This window comes from Fistularia commersonii, chromosome 2 (genome assembly GCF_037954325.1).
Source record: "Fistularia commersonii isolate RoL2024-O1a breed Wild chromosome 2, RoL_Fcom_v1.0, whole genome shotgun sequence".
Lineage (NCBI taxonomy): Eukaryota > Metazoa > Chordata > Actinopteri > Syngnathiformes > Fistulariidae > Fistularia > Fistularia commersonii.
In genome coordinates, this window is record NC_141285.1 from 581,867 (window position 1) to 608,406 (window position 26,540).

The 26,540-nt window shown below is 48.3% G+C and overlaps 1 protein-coding gene across 1 annotated transcript in view; it reads left to right on the top strand.

Annotated features, from left to right (window-relative positions):
* The first annotated feature begins 3,102 nt into the window (after positions 1 to 3,102).
* Positions 3,103 to 26,540, top strand: part of pitx3 (paired-like homeodomain 3) — a 28,365-nt gene continuing 4,927 nt past the window's right edge. Inside the window, exons 1-3 of the mRNA XM_086163562.1 lie at positions 3,103 to 3,351; positions 10,781 to 10,898; positions 20,029 to 20,234. Of these exons, the coding sequence (XP_086019688.1) occupies positions 10,790 to 10,898; positions 20,029 to 20,234 (315 nt within the window). The 5' untranslated portion in view covers positions 3,103 to 3,351; positions 10,781 to 10,789. The remainder of the gene's footprint in view (positions 3,352 to 10,780; positions 10,899 to 20,028; positions 20,235 to 26,540) is intronic.

Genomic DNA, 26,540 nt, shown 5'->3' on the forward strand with positions numbered 1-26,540 from the left:
CCTATTAAGCTTCTCTCTAGCTACTCTAGCAATGGCTTCCTTATTGTGGGATATCAGCACAATGTATCTGGGAATTAGCTTGAGAGAAACCTCAAAGGTACTCCAAAGTGCTATTCCCTAAAACGTTTTTTGGAGTGTGTGTGTCTGTGTGTGTGTGTGTGTGTGTGTGTGTGTGTGTGTGTGTGTGTGTGTGCACGCACGTGTGTGTCGTCGCTCTTTCAGATGACACAAGTGGCCCTCATCACCCAAATGTGTTCGGCGATGCCTGACAGAAGGACGGCTCCGGACAAGACGATGTTCGGACGACAGGATACACCAAGGAAGACGTATATGGCCATAAATCTCCTGGATTCCAAGAACAAGTCGGGAGGCTCTGCTCCAGAAATCCGCTAAAACCGGACCCCGATATTTGGGTGTTAGGGTTAGTCTAATGTCTAAAGTACCCGGTCCTCTTATTCCTATGTGGCATCCACTCAATTCTTATATTTGACTTTTGACATGACTCAGATCATTACTTTTTTGTATTTTTTTTTTTTATCAGGGACCTGTAACAATTACAAATTTCCGCCACTTCTGTGTGGCGTTTGGTTGCTGTTCCATGTTGTTCCCGACTGTCCGCCCATCCTAAAGTGGGACCCTAAAGTGAAAGCGAAAGTTTTTTTGTCTCCATATGATTTGTGAATGCAAGAGTAAACGGTTGTTGACTCTCTACGTGGCTCTGGCCACCGTCCTGGGGTGAACCTCGCCTCGTGCACACCGACACCTGCGATACACAACCCTGAGCGCAGAGAAAGCTGGTTTGATGGATGAATACCTTCCTGCTTTGGACACCACACATTGGACGGACACCTTCAGGAGCACAACATGGACACGCTCCAGGATGAACAATGTTCTGGAGGGAGAAGTCGCCAAAGAAAGATAGTGAGCTAGTCGTCCTTCCGTCTACAAGGTTGCCAGTCCACCTCTATATTGATATCAGACATGGTATTATTGTTTATAAAAATCATCTCTCAGCCTCGCCTGGGTATAAACAGCGAGAAGGGGATCTGAAATGTCAGGCGCTCTCAGCCGCCTCCTCCACTGACATTTCGGATACTCGTATCTCTCGGCCGACTCTTCAAATTACACTTCGGATACTTACATCACTTAGCCAACTCTGACATTTAGCTTTCTTGAACCGGCTACATGACACCGGACCCGCGCTGCCCTCCTCTCTTGTTCTTAAACCGACCCCCTCCGTCCCTCTTAAAAACCTACTTGTCGCGGGGCGGCTCGGGGAACAAAACTCGGCACGACGGTTTTAGCGCTCCGCAGGTATGCCGGCTCGCCGTGAGGAGGGCGATACGTAGGGCGAGCGGCGGTCGGGGGCGGCACCGGGGTACCACAACTACCCGGGGATCCAACCTCGCCGAGCCGACGCGCTGGACAAAAGCAGATCCTTGAGGCCGAAGTGCTTTATTCCTCCACTTGTTGAGACGACATTACTTCACACAACAAATCAGGCGTCAAGTGTTAAAAATATAAATGTACCAATGTGTGTGCATACGGGCCTGCTGGAGCTAGCTCTATCTATATATAGATATATATAGATATATAGATATATATAGATAGATAGATATATAGATATATAGATATATAGATATATGGCTGTCTGGATCAACCACAAGAGGGCAACAATAACAATAACAAGCTATTTCAATTGGAATTGAATTGTGAATCAATCAGTCTAGCTGTCTAGTGCCCTACCTATCTCTCTGTGTGTGTGTGTGTGTGTGTGTGTGTGTGTGTGTGTGTGCACTGTGCTCCACACTCGGTTGACGCGGTGCATCGAAAACAAAGCTGTGACAAACAAAGCTGCCTGAATCGCAACACAAGACTTATAGAACAGAGTTGGGAAAAACAGCACAGAGTCTGCAGTGTCTGACCTCACAAACACACACACACACACACACACACACACACACACACACACACATACACACACACACACACACACACACACACACGTGTAAAATATATAATAGCCCGCATTGGTAAGAGCCTCACAGTTGTGTTTTTGTTGGTCAGCAAATGCAGACACACCTTCATCCCTCCAGAGGATGTGATTTCTATGAAAATAGTTAGTTGTTGTGAAAAGGAGCTGCACGCCGGTCCATCAGGTGTGTGATGATGTCATCTATTCTGCATGTTTGCAGAAATGAATATCGGGGCGTCTCAGCGGGAGGAGCGTCGGCCCTGTGATTGGACGGCGTGGGTTTGCGTCCCGCCCGGATGTGCAGGTGGACCCGAACCACACTCTCAACCCTCCGAGGCCCGACGAGCGCCTCTGAATGGCAGCTCTGCCGTCATCAGTGTGTGTGTGTGTGTGTGTGTGTGTGTGTGTGTGTGTGTGTGTGTGTTAAAGCTATCTGTGTACGGCGTGGGGTTAAAGCGCCATACACCGGATTGCATTGGCACGGCCGCGGCGTGCGAGGGGGTCCGGAGCTCCGCGGGGTCACCGGGCAACTCAGGCTGTGCCACTGACAGGGCCTAAGGCGGGCGGCCTCCGTGACCGACCGGTGACCGCTGACCGGTGACCGGTGACCGGTGACCGGTGACCGGTGACCGGTCAGATGATCGCCGGGATGCGGCGCCCACACATGGAGATAATGGACCAATAAATGAACACAATTCCAGCCTTTTGTTTTCACTAAAGCCTCTCGGGTTCGACGCACGCGTGCAGAAAACACTTATCAAATTGAACTGAATCGCCGTTCCTTTCATTTAAATTCACTGAATTTATTCTAAACGTATTTTATTTGATTTGAAATCCTTTAGAATATAATTTCCCAAGCTTGGGATCATTAAAAACCATCTCCTTTGGGCTTTGCATCTCCCGCGCAGCAGCTCCTGCGTCCGGCAGGTAAACAGGAGCCGTGAGGCGCGCACACACACACACACACACACACACACACACACACACACACACACACACACACACACACACACACACACACAGGCAGGCAGAGAGTGAGAAAGGGAGGGAGGTAGAGAGAGAGAGTAGTGGGCCGTCCTTCCTCCCGTGGACCTGTCACACACAATATTTAGCATGAAGTCAGCACCCCACACCCCCTCCCTCCCTCTATACCCTGCGTGGGCACCGAGGCTCGGCCGTCCACAGCCCCCATGTCTGCCGGCGGACGCACACGCACACGGACACGCACGTACACGCCGATGCTCGAGTGACTCTGCGACCGCGGCGGGGAACTTTTTCGTCCATGTCAGCGGCGGCGCGGCGGCCACGACACCCAGCAGCTGCAGCGACGAGCTTTGCCTTTTCCACGGATTTATTTTAGCAGACCGGGATCCGATGTAAGTGCATCCAACCCCACGCACACACACACACACACACGCACACACACACCTCCACCCGCTTTTTTTCCACATGAACTTTCCTGGTGTGCTCCAAGTGCGCAGAGGTCGCGCGTCCAAAGGGTGTCTGTGACGGGCAATCCATCCACACACTAAAGTTAAACGGGCCTCTTCCGAGGCGCGCACCCACGCACGAAACGCCACATCCGTGGAATTCGCCTTTCAGCCGTTTAAGCGGCTCGACACGCGTTTAATACAACCTCGACTGACGTTTGGATTTAAAACTATTCCGTTATTTACGTCCATTTTCATCCTAGATTTCATAGTTTTCCGTCGTCGTGCGGCCGTGTGTGAGCGCGGGCGTGCGTGTGCTCGTGCGTGAGGGACAAGGGGGCCCGGATCCACGCGTTTGTGCGGGGGAAAATATGAGTGGGTTCATCATATTTGTAGATGTGTGTGTGTGTGTGTGTGTGTGTGTGTGTGTGTGTGTGTGTGTGTGTGTGTGATAGGAGGCAGGTGGGACGCGCGGCCCCCCGATGCGCGCGCTCGCCCGCAGGCGCGTGTTCGTGAAATGACAGGATTGTTTGTTTTATTTATTGAAAAAAAATGCTTTTAAAACACTTCCGGTTTCAATGTTGCTTTAGGACTAAATATCGACGACAACAACAAATACAAACAAACAAACAAACAAACAAACCGAGTCTGAGAACGAAATTATGTTAATGTTTAATTTTTAAACCCGGAGTTTGTAATCCGATTTAACCAGTTGCGTTATTTTTTTAGTGTATATGATAAGATTTATATTATATTTGACAACCGAAATTCGATAGAAATGACGTCCGCTACAGACGTCAATACAAATATAGCAAATAAAAACGAAATTAATATTGTTATAATTATTATTACTGTTATTATTGGAATCGTTATTATTATTATGCACCACATTACTATTATTATAATATGGTCATGATTATCATAATAATATTATTTCTGAAAGGATCATAATAAACATAATATTATTCCCGCGATCACGAGGAATATTATTAATAGATTTATTATTATTATCTATATTATTTTACAATAAAAAAAACTGAATTTAACAGTCATCGCGGCGCTGGCAGCGATTCATTGTTTTTCGTGAAAAAGCCGATGCCGATTTTTTTTTTATAGCCACACACACACACACACACACACACACACACACACACACACACACACACACACACACACACACACACACACACACACACACACACAACACACACTTCTCCAATACATATCGTCGGTGGGTTATTTCCACCGGATGGTCGTGCGTGGAGGAAGGCCCGTGCACATTGTTTTCATCCCCTGTGTGTGTGTTTGGCGGCCTGCAGGTTTAATGATAAAAACATCAGATTCGTTCATCTCACACGCACACACACACACACACACACACACACACACACACACACACACAGCTCTGTACTCTGCTCCCTCGCTGGAGAGCAGATACAGCGGATACAACACCTAGTAGTGTCTGCTCCGAGTATCCGAGTATCCGAGTATCCGAGTATTCGCCGTGATGCCTTCAGGCCGCGTTGGCGCGCTCGTCCACGCGCACCGACTCCCATGCAAATGTGCGCGTGTTGGAGGGCGCGAGGGAAGGGGGGGGGGAAATTAGCATCTCCAAACACCGAGCGCGGAATTCCATCTGCCGCCGCGGCCCTTAATAACTCCTCGGCCGGAGAAGTGACACACATCTTAATCAACTCCTAATCCCGGGGAACGGATTCTCCGCACAATTCCCCGCAGGCCGTGAACGCGCGGCCCCGCCAGATGGACCCCAACACACACACACACACACACACACACACACGCACACCTCCGAAAACTCCCCATTAATATGTTTTTATCATCATCCCGGTCCGTGTTTTAATGAGATGCCTCTCATGCAGAGCGCTTTATGCAAACTCTCATCTTTTCTGAGCACCGAGTCCCCCTCCTTCCGCCCCATCCTGCCCCCCAAAGCCCGGGGAAGCAGAGGCGGACACCCAGGCAGGTGCTGCGGGGTGTAGACGGAGCCCAGAACCCCCAGAACCAGCGGCACCATCGGCCAGCAGCAGCTTCACCCCGGCCGCGGGCTTTGCGCTCGGTCGCCCCCCCGTCAGCGCCCCCGCTGCCTTTTTTGTCCACCTTTTTCTTCTATTTTAAAAATTATATTTACCTTTTTTTTTCTTTTTTTTTTTACCCGTTGGAGGTAAATCCACCAGGAAGAAGGAGAAAAAAAAAAAAAAAAAAAAAGCACCGTCGGGGCCGGAAAGGAGCCAGAAATGTCGTTAAAAATGTGCTGGCTTGGTTTACCTTGTTATTTCCGGTGGGAAACAGCAAATACAATTATAAAATGAATATATTCTAAATATATATTTATATTTATATCGATGGAATAAATATCGGGAGGAGGAAAACTAGATGAACGCAACAAATAAACAAACAAAACAAATAAATGTAGGTGGAATGAATAAGAAAACGTCTTTGAAGGGAGAAATGAGCAACATCGACAGATCGTACATCGATAGAAGGTCGGAGAAATTATCTTAAGATCTTATATAAAACAATAAGAATGTAATGATTCTGATTGAGAAATCAAATAAAAGTAGATTATTGTTCCCGCGTGAAATAGCTGAATTTCGTGTCGAGGTAGCGGCGATTTCTTTTAAAGAGACGAAAATAAAAAGTTCTCGTGGGCCGACCGGAAGCGGGCGGGTCGAGCCGAGACGGCGAGGACACTTTGGCTTTTTGGACGGACGACCGACGGCTCCGTCACCCACTGACGGCTTGTTAGCTCGCCATGAGCTTGTTGGCTATATCCAGCGCGCAAGGGAGGGCCGGAGGGGGGGGGGGGGGGGGGCTCGGTTTTGGAAATATTATCATGTGGCGCCCCTGGTGTGTGTGGCGGGGCGGGTGGGGGGGGGGGCGTGTGCACTGACACCTTGTTCTGGACAAAATGACTGGCTCGCATCGGGCCTCGCTGCCAAGCCCGCCGGCCTCTCAGCACCACATTGACACTGCGAGGGGGAGTGAGTGGGGGGGGGACGCCGCCTGTCCATCCATCACACACCCTGGCAGATTTAGAACCGCCCCCCCTTTCGCCCCCCCCCCCCCGTCTCTTCTGACCGAAATACCCCCCCGCCCCCCCTCCGGTGCTGGACCGGCTGAGGCACAGCTGTCGCCGCCGCTGGACCTGCTGGACTCTCTGGACTCTCTGGACTCACAACCTCACGATTGTCTTGCAGAGAAAGAACCCGACACACAAGCAGGAGATATTAGAACTGCAAAAGCAACACAATGTGAGCTTCACATCCTATGAAAGGACTGTGAGGTTGTTGCCACATATATATAAATACATATAAATATATATCAGGACATGAGCGTTTGTTATTTGCTGCGACGCTTGTCGGAGAAACAGGCTCCTTCAAGGAAAACAGAGAAATCCAGGACGCGACCTCATCCCTCCGAGGCCGCCGAGCCGCCGAGCCGCCGAGCCGCCCCGCGCAACAATGGCGGACGGAGGGAAACAATATCGGCGCGGGTTACGAGGCGGGCGAAACCCGGCTTCCTGACCCGAACGTCAACTTTAACCCGCAAATCCGTATCAGAGGCTCATTAATCCGGAGCCACAACACGGAGGCCCGGCGCTTAGCGAGGTAATCTCCCTACTGGGAGACTTGACCTCACGCTCGCTGCGGCGTCTCCTTTCCCAGGGATGCGGCCGTCGCCCCGGGCCGGCGCCGCAATACTGTTTTCCTGTCCTCTAATCCGCGCTCTCATGGACGCCGAACAAAAAGCAGATGCACGTCTGTCTTCAAAGCGAAGGCGAGGGATATTAAAGCGAGCGGCTCGGCTTCGGCCCAGACAAAGGGAGGCGTCCTCCCTCCCTCCCTCGTCCCGACCCGACGTCCGGGACGTTTTTTTAGCCACCGGGTGTTAAACTCCTGGTCTTTGCCGTTCAAGCGAGCGAGGCGACATCACGAGCCACGTCCTCGCAGCTTTACACAACATTTCTAACAGGACAAACTTTTATCATGCCTTATTGCATGATTTGAGACGCCATAAGCAACAATACAGTGTGTGTGTGTGTGTGTGTGTGTGTGTGTGTGTGTGAATATATATATATATATATATATAGCACTACCACAACCCTGAGTGCTTTCGAGACAGTATAGATGATGGAATGATAGATTCTCTTGCTCTCTCCCTATATTTGTATAAACGTAGAAGAAAACTCTTCCTTTTTGGTGTTATTTTCAGCTCGACCTATTTATTATATCTTTTTATCAACCTGAAACTCCATAAACTACTGTATTCAAGAATCGAAGGATTCGAGGAACTTTTCCTGTCATAGCAGAGCTTCTTACAGGATGTGGTACGAAATGTGGAGCCACATCAGCAAATAACAGAGTGAAAAAACAGAAAAACAAGAGCAAAATGTGTACGTGTAAACAAGTGCATATAAATATATATATATGTAGGTGTGTGTGCATGTGTGTGTGTATCCACATATCCATATATTTATATGTACATAGGCTGAGAAAGGCTCTGGTGACCCTGTGACCCTGAATATTGTATGGACGTTATAGATAATCAAGGAATGAATGATAATGATATTTATATGTATGTGTGTGTGTGTGTGTGTGCGCGTGTGTGTGTGTGTGTGTGTGTGTGTGTGCTCTACAGTGTGTGTCGGCTGGGGCGGTTGCGTGCCTCCGCTCAAGTCGCGGCTCCGGCTGCAAAACAGGAAATGGAGGGTTGACATTTAACTTTCAAAATCACTCAACTTTGTGAAATCAGGGATTTCAGTCTTCGGTCAGAGACGTTCGTATCATCACGGCGCGAATTGTTGTTATTCCTGTGTAATAACAAGAGACGGAGGCAGAAGGCGGAGGAGGCCGCACTCCAAACGCACCTCGTAGAGAAAACAAGCGTCCTGACCAAAGGATTAGTGCAGGTTTTTTGTTTCTGTGGTGCGTCTCACTCTGAGGGGTGACGTCCAGCCACAGAAGATCGCTCTGGTTTACCCAAAAACGGCTCCTGTTTTTATTCGGTTAAATACGATCAAAACGCCGACATCCGTCGGATTCGCCGGAAACGACGGGAGGTTCTGTTCATGATGAAGTTCCTACTTGTGGACGTTTGAGCGGAAGGTCTTATCACGTCCAACTAAAATGAGATGGGGGTAAAAGATGGGGTTCAGGCCGGGTCGACTCGCCCTTTTTGACACGTGGATGTTTTTTTTGTGTTGTCGGGCATCGGGGCGGGATTCCCCGGACGCGCACGTGTCGCTTCGAAAGTTCAATCCTGCCGTTTTCGGCAACTTCCTGCGGCGACGAGGAATCCGCGGCGGGTCGAGGCGGGGTCGTTGTTTCCGATGACGCGGCACGTCGGCGTCCTCCTGCTCGACGGCGGAGCCACGTGTAAAAAAAAAAAAAGAAAAGCCCAGCGGATGGGAACTCGCCACGTCTAAGTATAAAAGACGTTGCCACGACGACGGCACCGGGAGCACACGGTGGGGTCCCGACGGCGGCGGCGGCGGGGTTGGAAGGTCGCGGGTTAAATTCTGCCTGCGACTGTTTGGGACACGGATACACTTCGCAAACGCCTGAATAGCGGATTCTCATTGGAGGAATTTAAGAATGAACTAAAAAAGACAAGTTAACGCAGAACGAAAAGTAAAACTGGCCGAAAACCGGCGCCTTTTCCTCCAGGAGGAGCCAAACCCGCCTTTTGCTTTTATTTATATTTTAAAACTTTCTAAGTGACATTTGCCAAAAAAAAAACACGAAAAAGTGACCGGCGTGGTCGTAGATCGCCCCCTCTGCCCCCCCCCCCCCCCAGCCCCCCTCCGCACATATTTCCAGGTGTTAACTGCCCTCAGATAAATAAACCATCAGCTATTTTTGGGGGGGCAGGCGGCGGTCATTGAAGCAGCCGTTCTCACCAGCTTGCGATTTGGACTGGAAACGTGGCCATGTATTTTACAGCGATGACTCTATCCCCCCCCCCTCTCTCTCTCCCCCTCTCTTGCTCGCCGTCTCTCGCTCGGCGCCCAGAAATAGACCCGGGGCCCCCGAGGCCGCTCCTCTTACCTGATTATGTTGGGCTCCCACAAATAAAAAAAAAAGGATAGGGATTACAAGCGCGACCCGGGGGTGGAAAGATGGCAACCGAAGCGCGTGCGATTTTAAACGCATTCGAAGAAAATGTGCGTCGTTACCGCGGAGCCTCACGACCCATCATTCAGATTCCCGATAATCGAGATTTGCGGCGTTATGATGTGAATCCCGGATTCTATCGTTTGGATTATGGCGCTAAAATCACGTCCCTGCGAGATGCATTTACCATGAATAATTAAATATACTATCACGGGGAACAGATTCACTGCACACACACACACACACACACACACACACACACCTGGAAGCCTTCCAATGTGGTCCAGCGAGTGTTGGTGCACGTTGGGCTGCCTTGCTCAAAGGTTCACTAAATGTCGGTAATGAGGTGTCAACTTTTCAGTCCCCACTTGTCAGTGGGTTCCACCGGCGACGTGTTTTATTGATAAACCGCGTCACACGCGTGGTCAAGTTACACGGCTGCCGTGAAACTGTCACATGTGACCGGATGGACGAGAAACATGCGCCCCTAGCGGCGGCACGGTGTACTGCAGCAGGGAGGCGTTTTTTACAAGAAAAGCGGGTTCCAATAATAATAATAATAATAATAATAATAATGATAATAATAATAATAATAATAATAATGATAGTTATAATGATAATGATAATAATAATAATAATAACAATAATAATAATAAGAAGAAGAAGAAGTAGAAGAATGAATATGATGATTTCTACAAGCTGGTTAGATTGTGTAGCAACGCTGGGAATGCTGGCAAGTTTAATTTTCCAGAAAAATAAAAAATAAAATAAAAAAATAAACAGTGAATACACCAAACGATCCGCTGCAAATTGGATGGATTTCAAAATCGAATTAAATGCGTTTGATCTCCGCTCGTTGTATTTTCATTTTTTTTTCAAATTGGCCCCGCTTGCTGTTTTTTTTTTTTACTGCATTAATTAACCGAATAAAAAAGGGACCCATGTGTGTGTGTGTGTTTATAGTTATTTGATTCCCACAGAACAAACAGTGTGTCGCACGTCTGATCCTCCAGCTCTGCTCCAAAGTCATTTTGAAGGGAGAAAAGAGTCGAGGGGAAAGTCTGGGAAGGCCGAGTTTAAGTGTTACACACTCGGTCAGCCTCAGATGCATTTTAGGGTTACTTGATATGAATCTTTGAGAGCGTGCACACGGACGCTGTATGCCGGAGTCAGCTTCACACCCCGGCTGTGTGTGTGTGTTTTGCGTTGCTTTGCGCTGACCTGCGTGTGTCCGTCTGCAGAGCCTGGTTATGGATTTTAACCTCCTGACGGACAGCGAGGCCCGCAGCCCGGCGCTGTCGCTCTCCGACTCCGGGACCCCGCAGCACGACCCGGGATGCAAAGGCCAGGATAACAGCGGTCAGTCCCCCGCCGACACACGCCGTGCACCGACACACCGTGCACGTCCCGCCGCTCCGAACCCTCCTGCCGGGACCGACACTCGGCTTCGACGCTGCAGCTCCGGGTGCAGCGGAGACATTAAAATGCAAATTATTATTATTCATGTCATAATTATTATCGTTATTGTTATTTTTGCATGTATCATCCGCTTAGCACCAGATTGAAATATTCCATAGAGGAGGGCATATTTAAGATATTATTGCTATTATTATTATTATTGTTATTATCAGTGGTGGTGGTAGTTTTAGTATCATAATCAGGATATCACTATTATTATTGTTGTTGTGATTTTTTGCATGTTTCATCCACTTCGCATCAGAATGAAATATTCTACAGAGGAGGGAATGCATTAGTTTTATTGCTATCATTATTATTTGGATCAGGGGGGGTAGTAGTTTTAGGATCATATCAGGATATTATTATTATTATTGCTTTTGTTATTATTATCATCTCTATATTATTATTATAGCTATACTATTATTGTTATTGTTATAATTATTAGTAGTATTATTGTCATTATTATAATTATTAGTAGTATTATTGCCATTATTACTGTTATTATCATTGTTTTTATTATTGTTTTTATTATTATTATAATTACCATCTAAGCGCTCAGTTTTAACTCTTTTCCTCAACTCGTCACTCGTATTTTCCCGTGCGCGTCTGCCGTGAACGAATGCGTGAATAATTACCGTGCGTGTTGCTTCCACTATAAAATATACGCGATGAAACCGCGCATAAATGATTTCTTTTCTAATTGATTCAAATTATAAAGCGTTAATTGTGATTGGTTAAACGAAGCTCGGACACGCGGAAGTAAATCCCAGTCGCTGATTGGTGGAATCTTTAAGCGCATATTGTGGATAAAAATGACCACATCGGGTTTTTGGGAAATAAATGCTTGAATCGTGTAAAAGTACACGGAAAAAAAAGTATAAAGTAGTGCGGTGGGACGCGCGCACTAACCCTTGAGAACACATCTGGAGGGAAATGGGGCGATAAAGTTCAGTCTTATCTAATCTAATCTAAATGCCATTGATTATATTGATAATATTGATTACTCACAGTGTACCTGCACCGCAGGACGTTACCAAAAACACATCCTCCTATAAGGAGACCAAAACTTAAAAAAAAAAAAAAAAAAAAAAGAATTAAAATCTGGATGACTGAAAAAGTAACTGTGAGGAATATGCAGTATTTTTACTTCGAAGTGTGTACTTATCACTCTTGATACGCGTTTCTCCCCAACACAGTATTTATTTCACATGAATACACTATTCACTAGTATATAAACTTACCATAATATACTTTATTATGGATTAACTATTATAAAACACTAATAATACACTATTTATTACTCATCAATGGTGTGTGTGTGCGTGTGGGAGTGTGTGTGTGTGTGTGTGTGTGTGTGTGTGTGTGTGTACATGCAGTTATTGTCCCCCTCATACGTGCACTCTGGCGTGCAAAACACCCATCTCATGCAAGTTTAAAAAATGATTTCATCCTTATTTACTACTTTGAACCGCACTAGCGTGACGTGATGATTTTAATATAACGGTGTCAAATGCGCATGCTAAATTACACAGTAAAAAAACAACAACATCGTTATAATTTTCAGAATTTGGACAGTTTATGTACATTTTTTTTCTCCTGGAAATATACATGTATATATATTATAAACTCTTAAAAGATGAGCACAATTAGAATAGTGGGAAAATGAAGTGACTGTGTGAATAAACCTACTTTTACTGGTATTTTATTTAACGCAGCCATGTTTCCTGGCCTCTGCGGGCCGCGGCCATGGATCACTGCTGCAGGCACTTGAGACGGTTATTACAAGGTTGTCACAAGTGTCTCAGTGTCAGCGGACGTGTTTTCACCTCCCGCTGCCGCAACTTGACGTTCTGCTGGTTTCTATTTTCTGCATCATGTAAAAAAAACATCTAACTCAATAAGTTAATCCACTTTTCTGTGGATTCTACAAATTTGACATCAGGAAAAAGGGAAAAAAATAAATGAAATCATTTTTTTTGACAAAATTATTTGGTTTTTTTTTCCGTGGCTGGTTGACGGCGCCTGGTTGTTTGTGTGCCGATGCCACGGCTGCAATGTTTGGTGACTGGAGGAATTCCAGGCATTCAGGCACCTAATTGTCCCGTATGTGTCCCTTTGGCGTGTGTGTGTGTAATATAATCTAATTGCAAAAGTGTGTGTATGGGTTTGACATCCAGGCCTAACAGACTGTCAAAAGACTAAACCGCTTTGGAGAGAAATGAAGGGTAGAATTATTGGACGGCTCAGCTCTTCTTGGCCGGAAAGCAGAGGGAACTCGCCGAGGCTCCGTTATATTCACAGTTATATTCACTGGTCTTATGGAGTTTATAGAAAAAATCCCTTTTCTTATCATCAAACACGGCCTGCTGGTACAAACAGGAGGAAGAATCGCGGTGTAAGACTTCTATTTTGAAGGTCACAGACTATAACAGAAAGTGTGTGTGTGTGTTTTGGGTGGACCGGGCAGACAGAGCACCTCACAGTACATGTATATACACATATATATATACTGCTCAAAAAAATAAAGGGAACACTTGAACAACACAATGTAACTCCAAGTCAATCCCACTTGTGTGAAATCATAGTGTCCACTCAGGAAGCAACACACATTCATTTGGACTTGTTTTAAGGACATTACATCAAAGTTGGATCAGCCTGGAGTTTGTTTTTACACTTTCATTTGGAGTGTGATTCCTAATCCAGACCTCCATGGGTTGATACAATTGATTTTCATTGATCATTTTGGAGTGATTTTGTTGTCAGCACATTCAACTGTGTAAAGAGCAAAGTATTTCATAAGAATGTTTCATTCATTTAGATCTAGGATGTGTTTTTTAAGTGTTCCCTTTATTTTTTTGAGCAGTGTATATACATGTGTGTGTGTGCGCACGTGTGTGTGTGTGTGTGTGTGAATAGATATATTGCAATATTATGATATTGTGACAATGACTGAAATCAGTAAACGAATACAGTGCATTTTAGCATTTTCACCATTTTTTCATCCTCCATTAATTTGATCGTAATTTGATCCATCAAATCGTTCATTAAATCATAATTGAAATACCCTAAATGTCCCGGATGTGTGAATGGAAGTGTGAAAGGTTGCACGTGATTGGTCCAGCGTGACCCCCGCCTCTCGTGCACCCGACGCCACCCCGCCGGCGCCGTACGGATGACGAAGGAATCGAACCAGACAAACGTTGCCCCGCCTACTTCTACCCTCATCCATCCACTGATCGATGGAATCGGAGGAATCGATAAACGGACGAGCGTCGCGAGAGGAGAGCGTAGGATCGTCCGTTCTCCGCGCCAACATGGCCGCCGTCGCCGTCCCTCGCCACGGCGACGCCCTCCCGTCGTCGGCGGGTCTTTTTTCGTCGGTGGAAAAGTAATTAGCGTAAAAGCCCCCCCGCCCCCTCCGAGGCGGGCGGGCGGGCGGGCGGGCGGGCGGGCGCTCTCTGCGAGCCTGACCTGGAACAGCCCTGTTTTTGTCGGCGCATTATCAGTCAGATTGCTCCCATTGTTGGTCGGCGCGTCGCGCTGCAAAAAAGCCCCTGCCCTTCCCTTTGTGCCGCGTTATGGACTTTGGCCTTAAGTGACGGCTTACCCGGTGTCAGTTTACCGCCAGATAACAGCCTCCGCCTGGCCCTTATTGGTTTTGCCGGCGGCCCCCGCGGAGCCTCTTTTTAAACCCCGCTGATCATTTTGAGCAGCTCCCAGAGAGTTAAACCCTCGCCAAACAGAGCCCAACCTGCCCCAGTCACAAAGGCCTGATCCGGCGGGGGATTAGCCGGCCGGCTAATTTCACTTCTTTCTGTGAGGTCCTCGAATTTTGCGGGAGCCGAATCTGGCAGCGAGGAGCGCCTCGGCAGACATAACATGGATGTGTGGTCCTTTAAACTTCGCGCTCGGGGCCAAATGCAATCACTCAGGGCTCCTGCACATCTTCCAGCGTAATGCGGTGTTTGGACACACACACACACACACACACACACACACACACACACAAGTCATCTCCTCAGCCTGAGGGATGGAGAGATTTCCAAAGATGTTTGATCTGACAATATTATCTGGGACGGGACGGGATGGGATGGGGGCGGAGGGTGTCAGGATGATGAGCTGTTTCTCTGCCGAGAATCACCGGTTGTCACTTAAATCACATATACTAACTGTGTGTGTGTGTGTGTGTGTGTGTGTGTGTGTGTGTGTCAGAAGGGAGTGAAAATTATTTCCGCCCCCGCCCTCTGAATAGGAAGTGACGCAATGGAAATAATTTGAGTTTCCAATTTATGGTGTCACAGACCGTTCATTTGTTCACTCACTCACTCACTCATTCACGCTTCACAGAGACGCAGCCGTTCACTCTGTCATTCACGTGCAACACAGAGGCATTCAGCCATTCATGTGCGTCACAGTGATACATGCAACCACATGCTAACTCCTTTGCACATCATATCCAGACCGCTAACCGCTAACCCTGTCATTCGCAGACATAAACATTAATATGTCACCACAAGGACTGAGCTGATCTGCAAATGCAACTACATTCATTCATTCATTCATTCATTCATTCATTCATTCAACTAAAAATGGAAACATGCTTAACAGAAATATACCAGTGCCTTATTTGTGTGATGTCGAGATGGTTGTTACTGTACATGTTAGTCCAGTGTGGTGAGAGTCCTTTCTTTCTCTGATACTTTTTCATCCGGGTGTTACACTCTGTGACGTCACTGTATTTATCTGGGTGTTTTTCCAGCGTCGGTGTGTCGGCCTCCTCGGCCTCCTCGGCCTCCTCGGCGGCACAAATGACGGGGTGATTTGCAGCGATTATGATAATGTGATCTGCGGCGGATACGCTGATAATTCCGCGCGAGTGTCTAATCTGAAAGGAAAACAGCATGGATTATACAAGATCACCATCTCAGATGGGGGCTGATTAGATGGGTTTTCCGTCGCGTCTCGGCGGACCAAAGTCGGGAACGGGAGGAGGATCCCGATCAATGTGAGGCTGGAGGCTTGGTTAGGAAAGCGGTCCGGTGTTTCACGTCAGGATGAATTATTTCCGGCGTCGCGATGCGTTCGATGTCAGTCAGCGTAAACGGGATAAGACGAAATCGAAACGATTACCGGTGGAAAATATAGCGCTGCGACAGACGCGCGGGGGAAAACGTCGACCCGTCTTTACTCCATTAACCCGTTTTGACCCGTGTCCTCATGCGAGGACGTCCCGAAGACAAATCCCGCTAATGGATGCGCGCCATCCAGAATCGCTCCAAAGTGGATCCGAGCAGCGATCCGGACTTTAAGCCATTTGTTTGTTGGTTCGATCTGATGAACGGTGCGACAAGGACGTGACCACGCTCGCTCAGACGGAGGCCTGGAGAGGCCGGACCTCCAGTCCATCTCAGGGAAAAGGAAATAAAATGCTTTAACAGTTAGTTGATGGTCAAAGAAGATATATATATATGTTTTATGTATACAGGAACAATGAAAGAGTGAATAGTCTGTCAAAATGACGTGCGAGTGAGTGAATCAACGTAGGTTGTTGTGATTCAGAGGCCGACCGGTTGTGTGTGTGTGTGTGTGTGTGTGTGTGTGTGTGTGAGCGTCTGGTTGTATCTCCGAGCGAGCGGCGCTGGGACAGGCTGCGGCGCTCCCGCCACGACCCTGCGTGCTAATAAGCGGTAAAGATAAAGAATAAATGAATGAATGCATGATCCTGGATTACTTCTGAGTACTGCAGAGTTCTCAGGTGTGTGTGTGTGTGTGTGTGTGGAGTCGCTGCTATATTTCCACTACTTTGACACTAAAGATGATGTTTGTGCTCGCGTGTTTGTTTGTGCGGATAATCCCAGTTTAACTCCGACACCCAGGTTTTTTTTTTTGTTTTTTCGGGCAGATTATCAGCGAGGGTCATCAGCTTTTGTGTGACAAATAGTTCTCTTTTTACGATCATCTAATTCCTAACTAGCCTGTCAAGGCTGATTGGACCGCAGTCCATCATTAACCAAAGGCCTTATTCTGACACCTGCGCCGCGCATTCCAGCCCGAGCGACCCGAGCGACCCGTCCGGCGTCCAGAAAACGACTTCTTCATGAGACGAGAGCGACACATGGTTAGTTTATTAGGACGTGATCTCTCACTCATCCCCCGCTTCCTCTTCTCTGAGGTTCTGTCTGGAATTTCATTTCCGCCTCCCTCCCCCTCCCCCTTTGATGAACGTGAGATTAAAACAAGCCGGGTGGACACGCAATCCCCACACACACACACACACACACACACACACACACACACACACACACACACACGTCACGCAGCTTCCTGGCTCCTCCTGTCTGCATGCCAAAGTGTCTTTGGGCAGGACGGTGAAACCCCCAAGATCCCGTGTGTGTCCTCTTTTGCCGTCGCTGTGTTAACGGGTGAATTTTGTATAAAAGCGCTTTGTATAAAAGACTTTACAACGGCGAGCTGTGAAATAAGTGGAGACTGTTTACTTAGAACGGGCGGCGCGGCAGGTTCTCCCTGGAGATCATGGCTGCGTGTCTGTAGATGCCTTGCATGTTTGCGGATGACATTGTGATCTGTACTGAGATCAGACAACAGGTAGAGGAACATCTAGAGAGGTGGAGGTATGCTCTGGAAAGGAGAGGAATGAAAGTTAGTCGCAGAAAGACAGAATATATGTGTGTGAATGAGAGGAACTCGGGTGGAACGGTGAGGCTACAGGGAGTGGAGCCTCACCACTCCCTGTGAATCCTCAAGAAGCTGGAGGATTTCAGGTACTTGGGGTCAACAGTCCAGAGGGTAGGAGAGTGTGGAGAAGAGGTGAAGAGACGGTCCAAGCAGGTTGGAATGGGTGGAGAAAAGTGTCAGGGGTACCAAGAGATAGAAGACTTTCAGCCAGAATAAAAGGAAAGGTGTACAAGACAGTGGTGAGACCAGAGATGATGTTTGGACTAGAAACTGTTCCAATGACCAAAAGAAAGCAGGCAGAACTAGAGGTTGCAGAGATGAAGATGTTGAGGTTCTCTTTGGGAGTGACCAGGATGGAGAGGATCAGGAATGAGTCTATCAGAGGAACGGCACATGTTAGATGTTTTGGAGAGAAGGTCTGAGATGGTTGGGTCATGGACAGAGGAGGGATAGAGAAGATATTGGTAGACGGATGCTGGAATTAAAGCTGCCAGGCAAGAGGTCTGGAGGAAGACCAAAGAGAAGATTTATGGACGTCGTGAGAGAAGATATGAAGGTGGTTGGTGTGAGAGAGGAGGATCCAGAGAATAGGGTGAGATGGAGAAAGTGGACTTGCTGTGGCGACACCTGAAGGGAAAAGCTGAAAGAAGAAGAAGAAGAAGAAGAAGAAGAAGAAGTCTGTAGATGCCTTGCAGATGAGAGGATGGGCGGTTGTGAGTGAGTTTTATATGTTTCTATGTTGGACCTCCAGCTTGAGTACAGCTGTATAGACACTGAATGAACCAGTGAAGGATCCTCACTGATGCCTCCACTGTGAGCTCTGCTGAAATACAGATATTTGAACGTCCAGTAAAATCTACGGTCCTATCAGAGACAAAGCGCTCCTGGTGCGCGGCGTCTGTTCAAATCACAAAATCCCCCGAGTTCTTCCCGAATGACGAACTCCCTCCACGCTGCAGGCCGCAGATACCGGACTCAGCCGGCGCGATTGTGCCTCTCGTCCTGCATAATATATGTTTCCGGTCAGCCGATGTGTTTTTCGCCGATCAGTTTACGCCGTCGCTATTGCTATTCCGTGTCGGTGTCGCCGAAGGATGAATATGTCCGTCTATTTGCTTTGTAAATTCCTCCTCCGCCAAACTCATCCTGGGAAAAATGTATCGATGATTAATTCATGCGGGCGCTTTTCATATTTCTCCTTTTTTATTATTAAATGAAATCTGTGCTTAACAGATAAACACAATGTGCTGAGATGGAAACATGTGGTCAGAGGAGGCTTGTTTTTGCCCCGGGACTTTGTGGCAAATAATCCAGCCTTTTGGAGGAAAAAAAAAAAAAAAAAAAAAAAGATGAAGAAGAGAAAAGAATGTCCGCCACAGCAGCACATTTTCTTTCCTTTTACAATATTTATCCGCACATTATAAACTGTGTATTCAAGTTTTCGGGAAAAAAAGACCGATAAGGGACGCACTTCCCAGCATGAAGCCCAACATTAATATGAGTTCATGAAAACGATATCATAAATGGTCATTGTTGTGAATAAACACGACTATTAAGGTTTAACCCCTGAAATGCATTTAAACCTCCGCGGCTCGTCTTCAACGTAGCATTATTATACTTTTACAAGCCCGTGCTATGGAATTGCATTTCTGAAAGTGGTGGCGGCGCAGCGGTTAGCATCTCCGCCTCGCATCAAGAAGGTCTCTGCTTCAGTTGAGTTCTGCACGTTCTCCTTTGGCCTGCAGGGTTTCACTCTCTGCTTTCCAACCACGGCGGGTCGAGCGCAGACGCTCAGCAGCCCTGCGACTGAACCACTGAATGGTTGTGTGTCTTGATATGTGGCCGCCGGGTGGAACAGCCACGGGTCCGGCGTGAACCCCGACTTTGGGGATAGGCTGCAGCGCCGCCCCCTGCCGCCTGGAGGGCAGGGTGAGCGCTAACGAACCAATCCACCATCAACAAGCCCCAGTTTAATAAACGTGTACCTTACTGTTGAGAACACAGTGGCATTTTCTTGTTAGCACTTTCTATGTAGCCGCTAATAGGGGCTTCCGAGCCCTCACAAGATGCTAATTCCCATTAAGATGTGTATGGCCCCTGTAAAGATGAAAATAATTGGCAGTTTTTACAATCTTGAGAAAAACATCCGAGCATCATTGCTAAAACCTCAGGTGTCAGAGAAACAAGTGTCTCACAAGATCCTCAAAGGGTCACTTTTCTCATTTCCCTCTGGGTGCCGTGATGCTAATCTCCATCAAATATGTTATTTCCCTACTTTGAATCTAACTTTGATTGTGTTGATGCTGTCCTCACCTCCCCCCCGACCCGCCTCCAGACACGGAGAAATCCCACCAGAACCCGCTGGACGAGTCCGGCGCCGACGACGGCTCCCTGAAGAAGAAGCAGCGGCGGCAGAGGACTCACTTCACCAGCCAGCAGCTGCAGGAGCTGGAGGCTACTTTCCAGAGGAACCGCTACCCGGACATGAGCACCAGGGAGGAGATCGCAGTCTGGACCAACCTCACCGAGGCCCGGGTCCGGGTGGGTACAAGCTCCCCATCCCCACATCTGGGGTTGTGGCGTGAATTTGGGTCTGGAGGGGGAGGGCGTATGGAGAAGAGCTAAGTTAGATAGAGTTAGATCGCCCATCCAGGGTGAACTTCGCCTCCAGCCGCGACCCCGAGTGGAAGTTACGCAGAAAAGAAAGCGAATGAAGGAACGAATCCAGGATGGAGTCTTTTCGTTTTCGCGTCCGTCTGCACGCGATCCCTTGGTCGATAACGCATAATCATTCCTCGTACTTCCCACGTACCGAGCGAGGAAAGCGCTCCCGAGCCGGGAGGTAAAAGAAGAGCGACAAAATGTCGACCTTTCCCGGCAGACGCCGGCGCCGCCATGTGATCACCGGCTAATCCCCGCATTGTCTATTGAGCGACTTCACGGGAAGAGGCCGAACTGCAGTTTGATGAGCTGATGTTTCTGCAGTGACGCTTTCAAGGCTGGTTTTCAGCGAAGGCTGAGCGCGTCTCAGTCGGGTCGATGCCGCCTTTACACGATTCGGGTCGTGTCTTCCGCCGCTGCTGTTCCCTCGTTTGTGACCTCGTTTTTATGAATTTTCTAGAGATTTCCACGTCCGACGAAAACCAGGGACCCAGTTCAGTGAATGAAATCTTCACGACGTCATCACATCCGCCGTCGTCGCTTCAGAACCTTTCATGATGCGAAGGTTTTTGTGCGTTGGGCTGGGCTCGGTCTTATAGACTCGGCTGAAACTAAATGTCAGAGGTGGAGCGGCTGGGCGGGAGGGGGGGGGGGGGGGGGGGGGTGCCGCTGGTGGACTATGCCATCGCCTGACAACTAATGGATCAAATTAATGTTGGCTGGATGAAAGGTCACATAGCGAGCACGCTCGGTTATTATTTTGAAAAGACAATAGACGGCGCGACGTCTTTTTTTCCCCTAATGTCCATCGGGCCGTCCGGCCGCCGCGTGCCCAAAATACTCCGCCTGTCAGTTTGATTCATGTGATTTGTCAGCGAGCCGCCGCTAATCATCCCGGACGCGGAGCGATGATGCATTTTGATAACACTCAATTGCAGTGGGAGGATAGAGGCTGTCAACCGTGGATCCGAGAAGCGGAGCGCGACACGAGCCAGGAAGGGGAATCAAGGATTACGGGATTCGGGGCCAGATATTTCCATCACGCGTCTTTTCGCGCTCTTTTACATCGGCGACGACACTTCCGCGTCGAGCGGGTCTGGACCGCGTTCTTTAAAATGATCCGGAGAACTCGGATGGTCCGGCGTGAGCAAGCGCTCGGCGTGGAAACCACCGGCTTTTACGGGCGCAGAAACGGATGGAGGCGGGAAGAGTTAAGGTCAGAGTGATAGAAAGTGTGGCGCAAATGATCCCATACTAATAATAACAGTAGCGCTAACAGCTACATGGCAGTAGCTGAGACGATACAATAATAGCTTAAATAGTCATAAAGAAATAACAGCGGTGGGCGCCAGACCTGAGCGAGCCACGCCCCCCGGGGAACCTGCGAGATGTGAGGTCGCTATCACGCTTCGACGGCTCGATGAGGCGCAGACAGGATAGAGAGCGGCGAGTGCATCATGGGATATCCAATGGCAGCATAACGAGGGGCTAACCTAGCGCTAACTATAAGCGCTCTCAAAAAGAAACACGGGTCATCTGAATGGCGGTCAGCCGTCCGTCAGGATGTACCCGAAGCTAATCTCGGAACTTGGACGTTACCGCTTTCCAATTAGCGCGGAGGGTGCGGCGCGCCCGTCCCGTTCGGCGGGCTCGAATGAACCCTGGCCGGGCGCGGCTTGTCGGGGCAGGCGAGAACACGGCCATCGCGCTCATTCCCGAGCGAGGCGGCGCTGAAAAAGAGCTTTTTCCCGGCTCGGGTCGCGAACACGGTAGGATTTGGGTCCGAGCGATCCGACCGGGATCCACGACGTCGATCCTCTTCGGGTTAAAGCGGGTCCGGGGCGGCTGGTTTGGTTCCTCTTCTTCGTCCCTTAGATAACGTGAACACGCTTCCATGCATTTAACGTATCATTTGACAGGATTCTTTGGCTTGGCATTCGACCTCTCCTCAATGAGGACCGAAATTAGAAGGAGGTGCTCGGTCTGTCGGCCCATTTGGATCGCATGATTGGCCCGGGAGAGAAAGGAAAGTGCCAGATCGGGGATCGGAGAGCTCCCGGGTGATACGATAATGTTTGATTGACATCTATTAACATTATAAACCCTTTCGGATTGAAATGTTCCAAGAACTCCGTTCCAAGAAGTGTCCGGCTCAAATTTCCTTTTAGGAACTACGCTCCCCCAGGGAACTTTTTGGTCTTGCCTTCGCACGGCTGCGAGGGCGGCGACCGGGGTGACGCTGGCGTCTGCGACGTGCACCTCAGAGCGGCAAACTCAAAGACGAGCCACCGAATGGAAGATGGCGTGGACAACACGTAGCACATGGTTGCCACAGCGCACTTGTTCTGCGCGGCGGGAAGAATAACCACGGACGGCTTGGCCTTGTTAAGAACTCCGCCAAAGTGTTCACGATCTGTTGTAATCCCAAGAAGAGCTTCATTTCTCGCCGGCTGGGTCCGTTTTGTCGCAAGAAAACAGCTGCCGCATGGCAAGAAGTATCTGGCGAGAGGATTGGCTCACGTGTTCAACCAATCGCCAAGCGCGTACATCGTATAAGATAAGATAAGAACAACTTTATTCATCCCGAAGGAAATGGATGTGCTAGAATTTCAAGCGAAACATAACAATAATAGATAATAGTAGGAAGGAGGGGGAATAAGAAATACAATGAAATATAAAGTGTTAAAGTTAAAGCTATCAAGTGTTTTAAGGTTTTAAATATGGGTTCCCAGGGAGCTGTGGAGAGATGGTCCATGACTTCCGGTTTTCATGCTGACCAGAAGCACAAAGAAACGGCGTATTCCTGAAAAAGTTCGAAGGTAGTTTCAAAGCTTTTGTTGAGCCACGAACGCCGGATCAACCACCAATCGATGACAAGCAGTTTAGATAGACCGGCGAAACGGCGATATGGAGTGACTGCGATGGGTTAGAGAGGCCATTGGAAAGAAGAGGGTTTGACACGAGCAGAAGTTCTGCCTCCATTGTTCCGCTAGTCCTCACTAGGATTAGGCTTCAAAAAGTTTGACAGTGGAGGTCGGTGACACGGAGCCGGAACGCCCCGCCGACGCAGCGCCGGTTTACCCTCGGCGCATTCACATCTTGTCACGAGGCAAAACAGCCCCGGGGTGTGCTGAATCACCGGCATGGCTCTGCGGCGGGTGTGTTCCTTGAGAGCTTAAGGTTGAGTTCGAAGGTTTGAAAACAATCAAACACTTGTCAAGGAAAAAAAGCCTGGCGCATAGTGAAGGGGTGAAGCTCCCGGATGTGTTTTCCTCTGAGACCAAGCCAATGTAACCAAGTAACCAAGCAAAAGCACGGCTGATGTTTTTGCACGGGCGATTCCACGCACCACTTTCGGCAATATAGCACAACACCGTCCCATACAGTACCGTACGCTACCATACAAGTGGGTCCGCCTCCGACATATGTGTTATTACAGAGCGAGTGTACGACACGTGTTTTGTCTTTTTTGTATAAAAAAAGGAGTGCGTTGGCGACATATCGCTGTTTCCACAACATTACTCAGCCTCTAGATGGGAGCAGAATGAATAGTCCCGACATGTAGCTCCATGTTGATGCGAGTCAGTGACACATTGGAGAGAGAAGGCATGCCGACGTCGACGGCTGCACAAAGAAGTATGTATTCAAGTGTGCTCGTGTGTTTGTGCACGCTCACACACACACACACACACACACACACTTTTTCTGCTAGATGTTTACATTATACATGGTCTGGGTGACCCGGACACCCGTGCCAAGCCCCGTCTGAAAGGACGATTCTGAACCGGGACTCCTCAGTTGATTTGTCACAATTGTAAGAAGCCTTGCATTTAATCTAAGTAATAAAAATATATCCGTTTTAAAGCTATTTTTAATCAAAAGTGGTCTCCCTTAACAACTGAACAACTCCTGGTTTTTGGTAGATATTCTCCTGGACTCAACAACTCCATCTTTGACCTGATCCAGAAGCCCGTGGCGCCAGATGACATGTAGAACAGGAATCTTTGCTATTCAAAGACTTGAGTCGGCCAGACCGACAGCTACTGTGTTTTCAGCGTCATTATTATTTCATTCATTCATTCAAACCTTTATTTATACTTGTAAGACCACTGAGGTCTCCCTCATTTTCAGGGTCGACAAGTTTACAAGCAAAGCAGAGCACAGCACCACAATAAAATGAGATCAAATTAAAAAACAGGAGATAAACTAGGTGAAAATGAGATTAAATTAAAGACGGTACGGAAGCAGTAGATAAAACTCGAAACAAGTAAGAATGAGATCAAATTAAAAACTACAAGTGGGGTGGATAAAACTAAAAACAAGTACAATCGGCAGTACAATTTAAGTAGATAAACTAAAAACAGGTGCAAATGTGATCAGATTAAAGACAGTACGGAAGCAGTAGATAAAACTCGAAAAGTAAAAATGAGATCAGATTAAAAAGTACAAGGGCAGTGGATAAAACTAAAAACAAGTGCAATTGGCAGTACATAGATTTTTAACCAAGTGTTTAAAAACAGCGGCAGAGGGGAGGGCATCTAATTTTAGGGTTTGTTGGGATTTGTAGGGATTTAAAAAGGACATATTTTTCCTTTTTAAATCAAGTATTGTAAATGAATACTAATGATGCTGAAAACATAATCGCCGTCAGTAAAGGCCGGTCGTCTCGTTATATGAAAGATTCCTGTTTTACATTTAATTGTTCTTATATTTTACAAAAAGAGTCATTCGCTGGGGTTGATTCCGGCCGTTCAGGTCGAGCAGCACCTCATTATACACCAGAAGTAAATGGTGTGTTAAGGCACGAGGTGCGACCAAAGAAAAATGTCCTGACATCGGAGGGAGGCGCACCGTGACGCCGTTTGTTTACGCAAACTACCCGAGCGCCGGCCCCTCGCCGCGTGCCAGCCGGCCCTCGTAGCGTCACGTGCGGAACCACATGATCCTTAACCGACGAGAAATTTTATTATTAGGTTGTTATTTTCCTTTGCTTCCACCAGCAGGCGGAATCATGCCTTTTGGTGGATCGTTGGCGATCAGACGGCGGAACGCTCGCGCCTCCTCAGCGGCGGGTATGCTAGCTATTTAGCTGTCGGAGTGCAGCTGCGCTACGACGGCATGAATGCCAGAAAGAGCATTTGGCATCGACGCATGACCTCACTTTGATTGATGTATTTGCAAAGGAAAGCCAAGTCTGTTTACCAAGATGGGTTTTCCAAGACCGATCCATAATTCATCATCAGCATTGGTCTCCTGGATATGTGTGTGTGTGTGTGTGTGTGTGTGTGTGTGTGGGTGGGTGTGTTTGCTTTACTGTTTACACGAGCGACGGCCCTCAAAATAACACGATGAACTTTGAACTTTAAACCGGCTCCGGCCCTGGTCTGAGGCAGAAGCAGATTTAGTCTTAAAGTAACTGTCCAGGAGTTTGCCTGACCAGCGGCCTTTTGTCCCGCCGACGTGTCCAGACTAGCGGGGTGGATTTGTCGCCACGGTGACCGCGGTTGTAAACGAGCCATACCGACCGAGACTAGCTCGGGGCCGTTTGCGCCGCCTTTCATGGAAGACAAAAAGTCGAATCTGCGACGAAGCGTCCTCACACGAGGACGCGCCGTGAAAGACTTTGTGAAAAGTGACCCGGGATGGCAAACCCTTGATCTCCGGCGCAGGTTTCTGAAATGGATATTTTGATGTCTCTATCGCGGCGGCCTCTCTGGACTCAGAAGCGTATCGCTGACCCGCCGAGAAAGAAATAACCTTGACATTCAGTCTTTTTACGAACTCGCGGCCAGCCGGCATTGCCTCCGAGTCACGGTGAGATTGGGTAGCTCCCGACCCCCGCCGGCCCGGGGGTTTCCCCCGCTGTTACTGAGCGCCACGGAAAACTCCGAGTCATGCGCTTTATGCTCGTATTAATGGCCGGCGGTATTCTGATACTGTAATAACACAGGATTGGATGATGCGGGGCGTGAGTGCCAGGGCGGCGGGGAGAGAGACGGCTCGGTGTCAACACAGGAAGGGCCTTCAAATACTGTACGCCGAGAGAAGACACCAAACAATACTTTCATTCAAAAAACCATTCATTCTCCGTGCTACGTGCGGCGGCGTCAGGGTCGCGAGGATTCGCCGACACGACGATCCGCAGAGAGACGTACAACTATTCACCGTCGTACGGAGACGTACGAC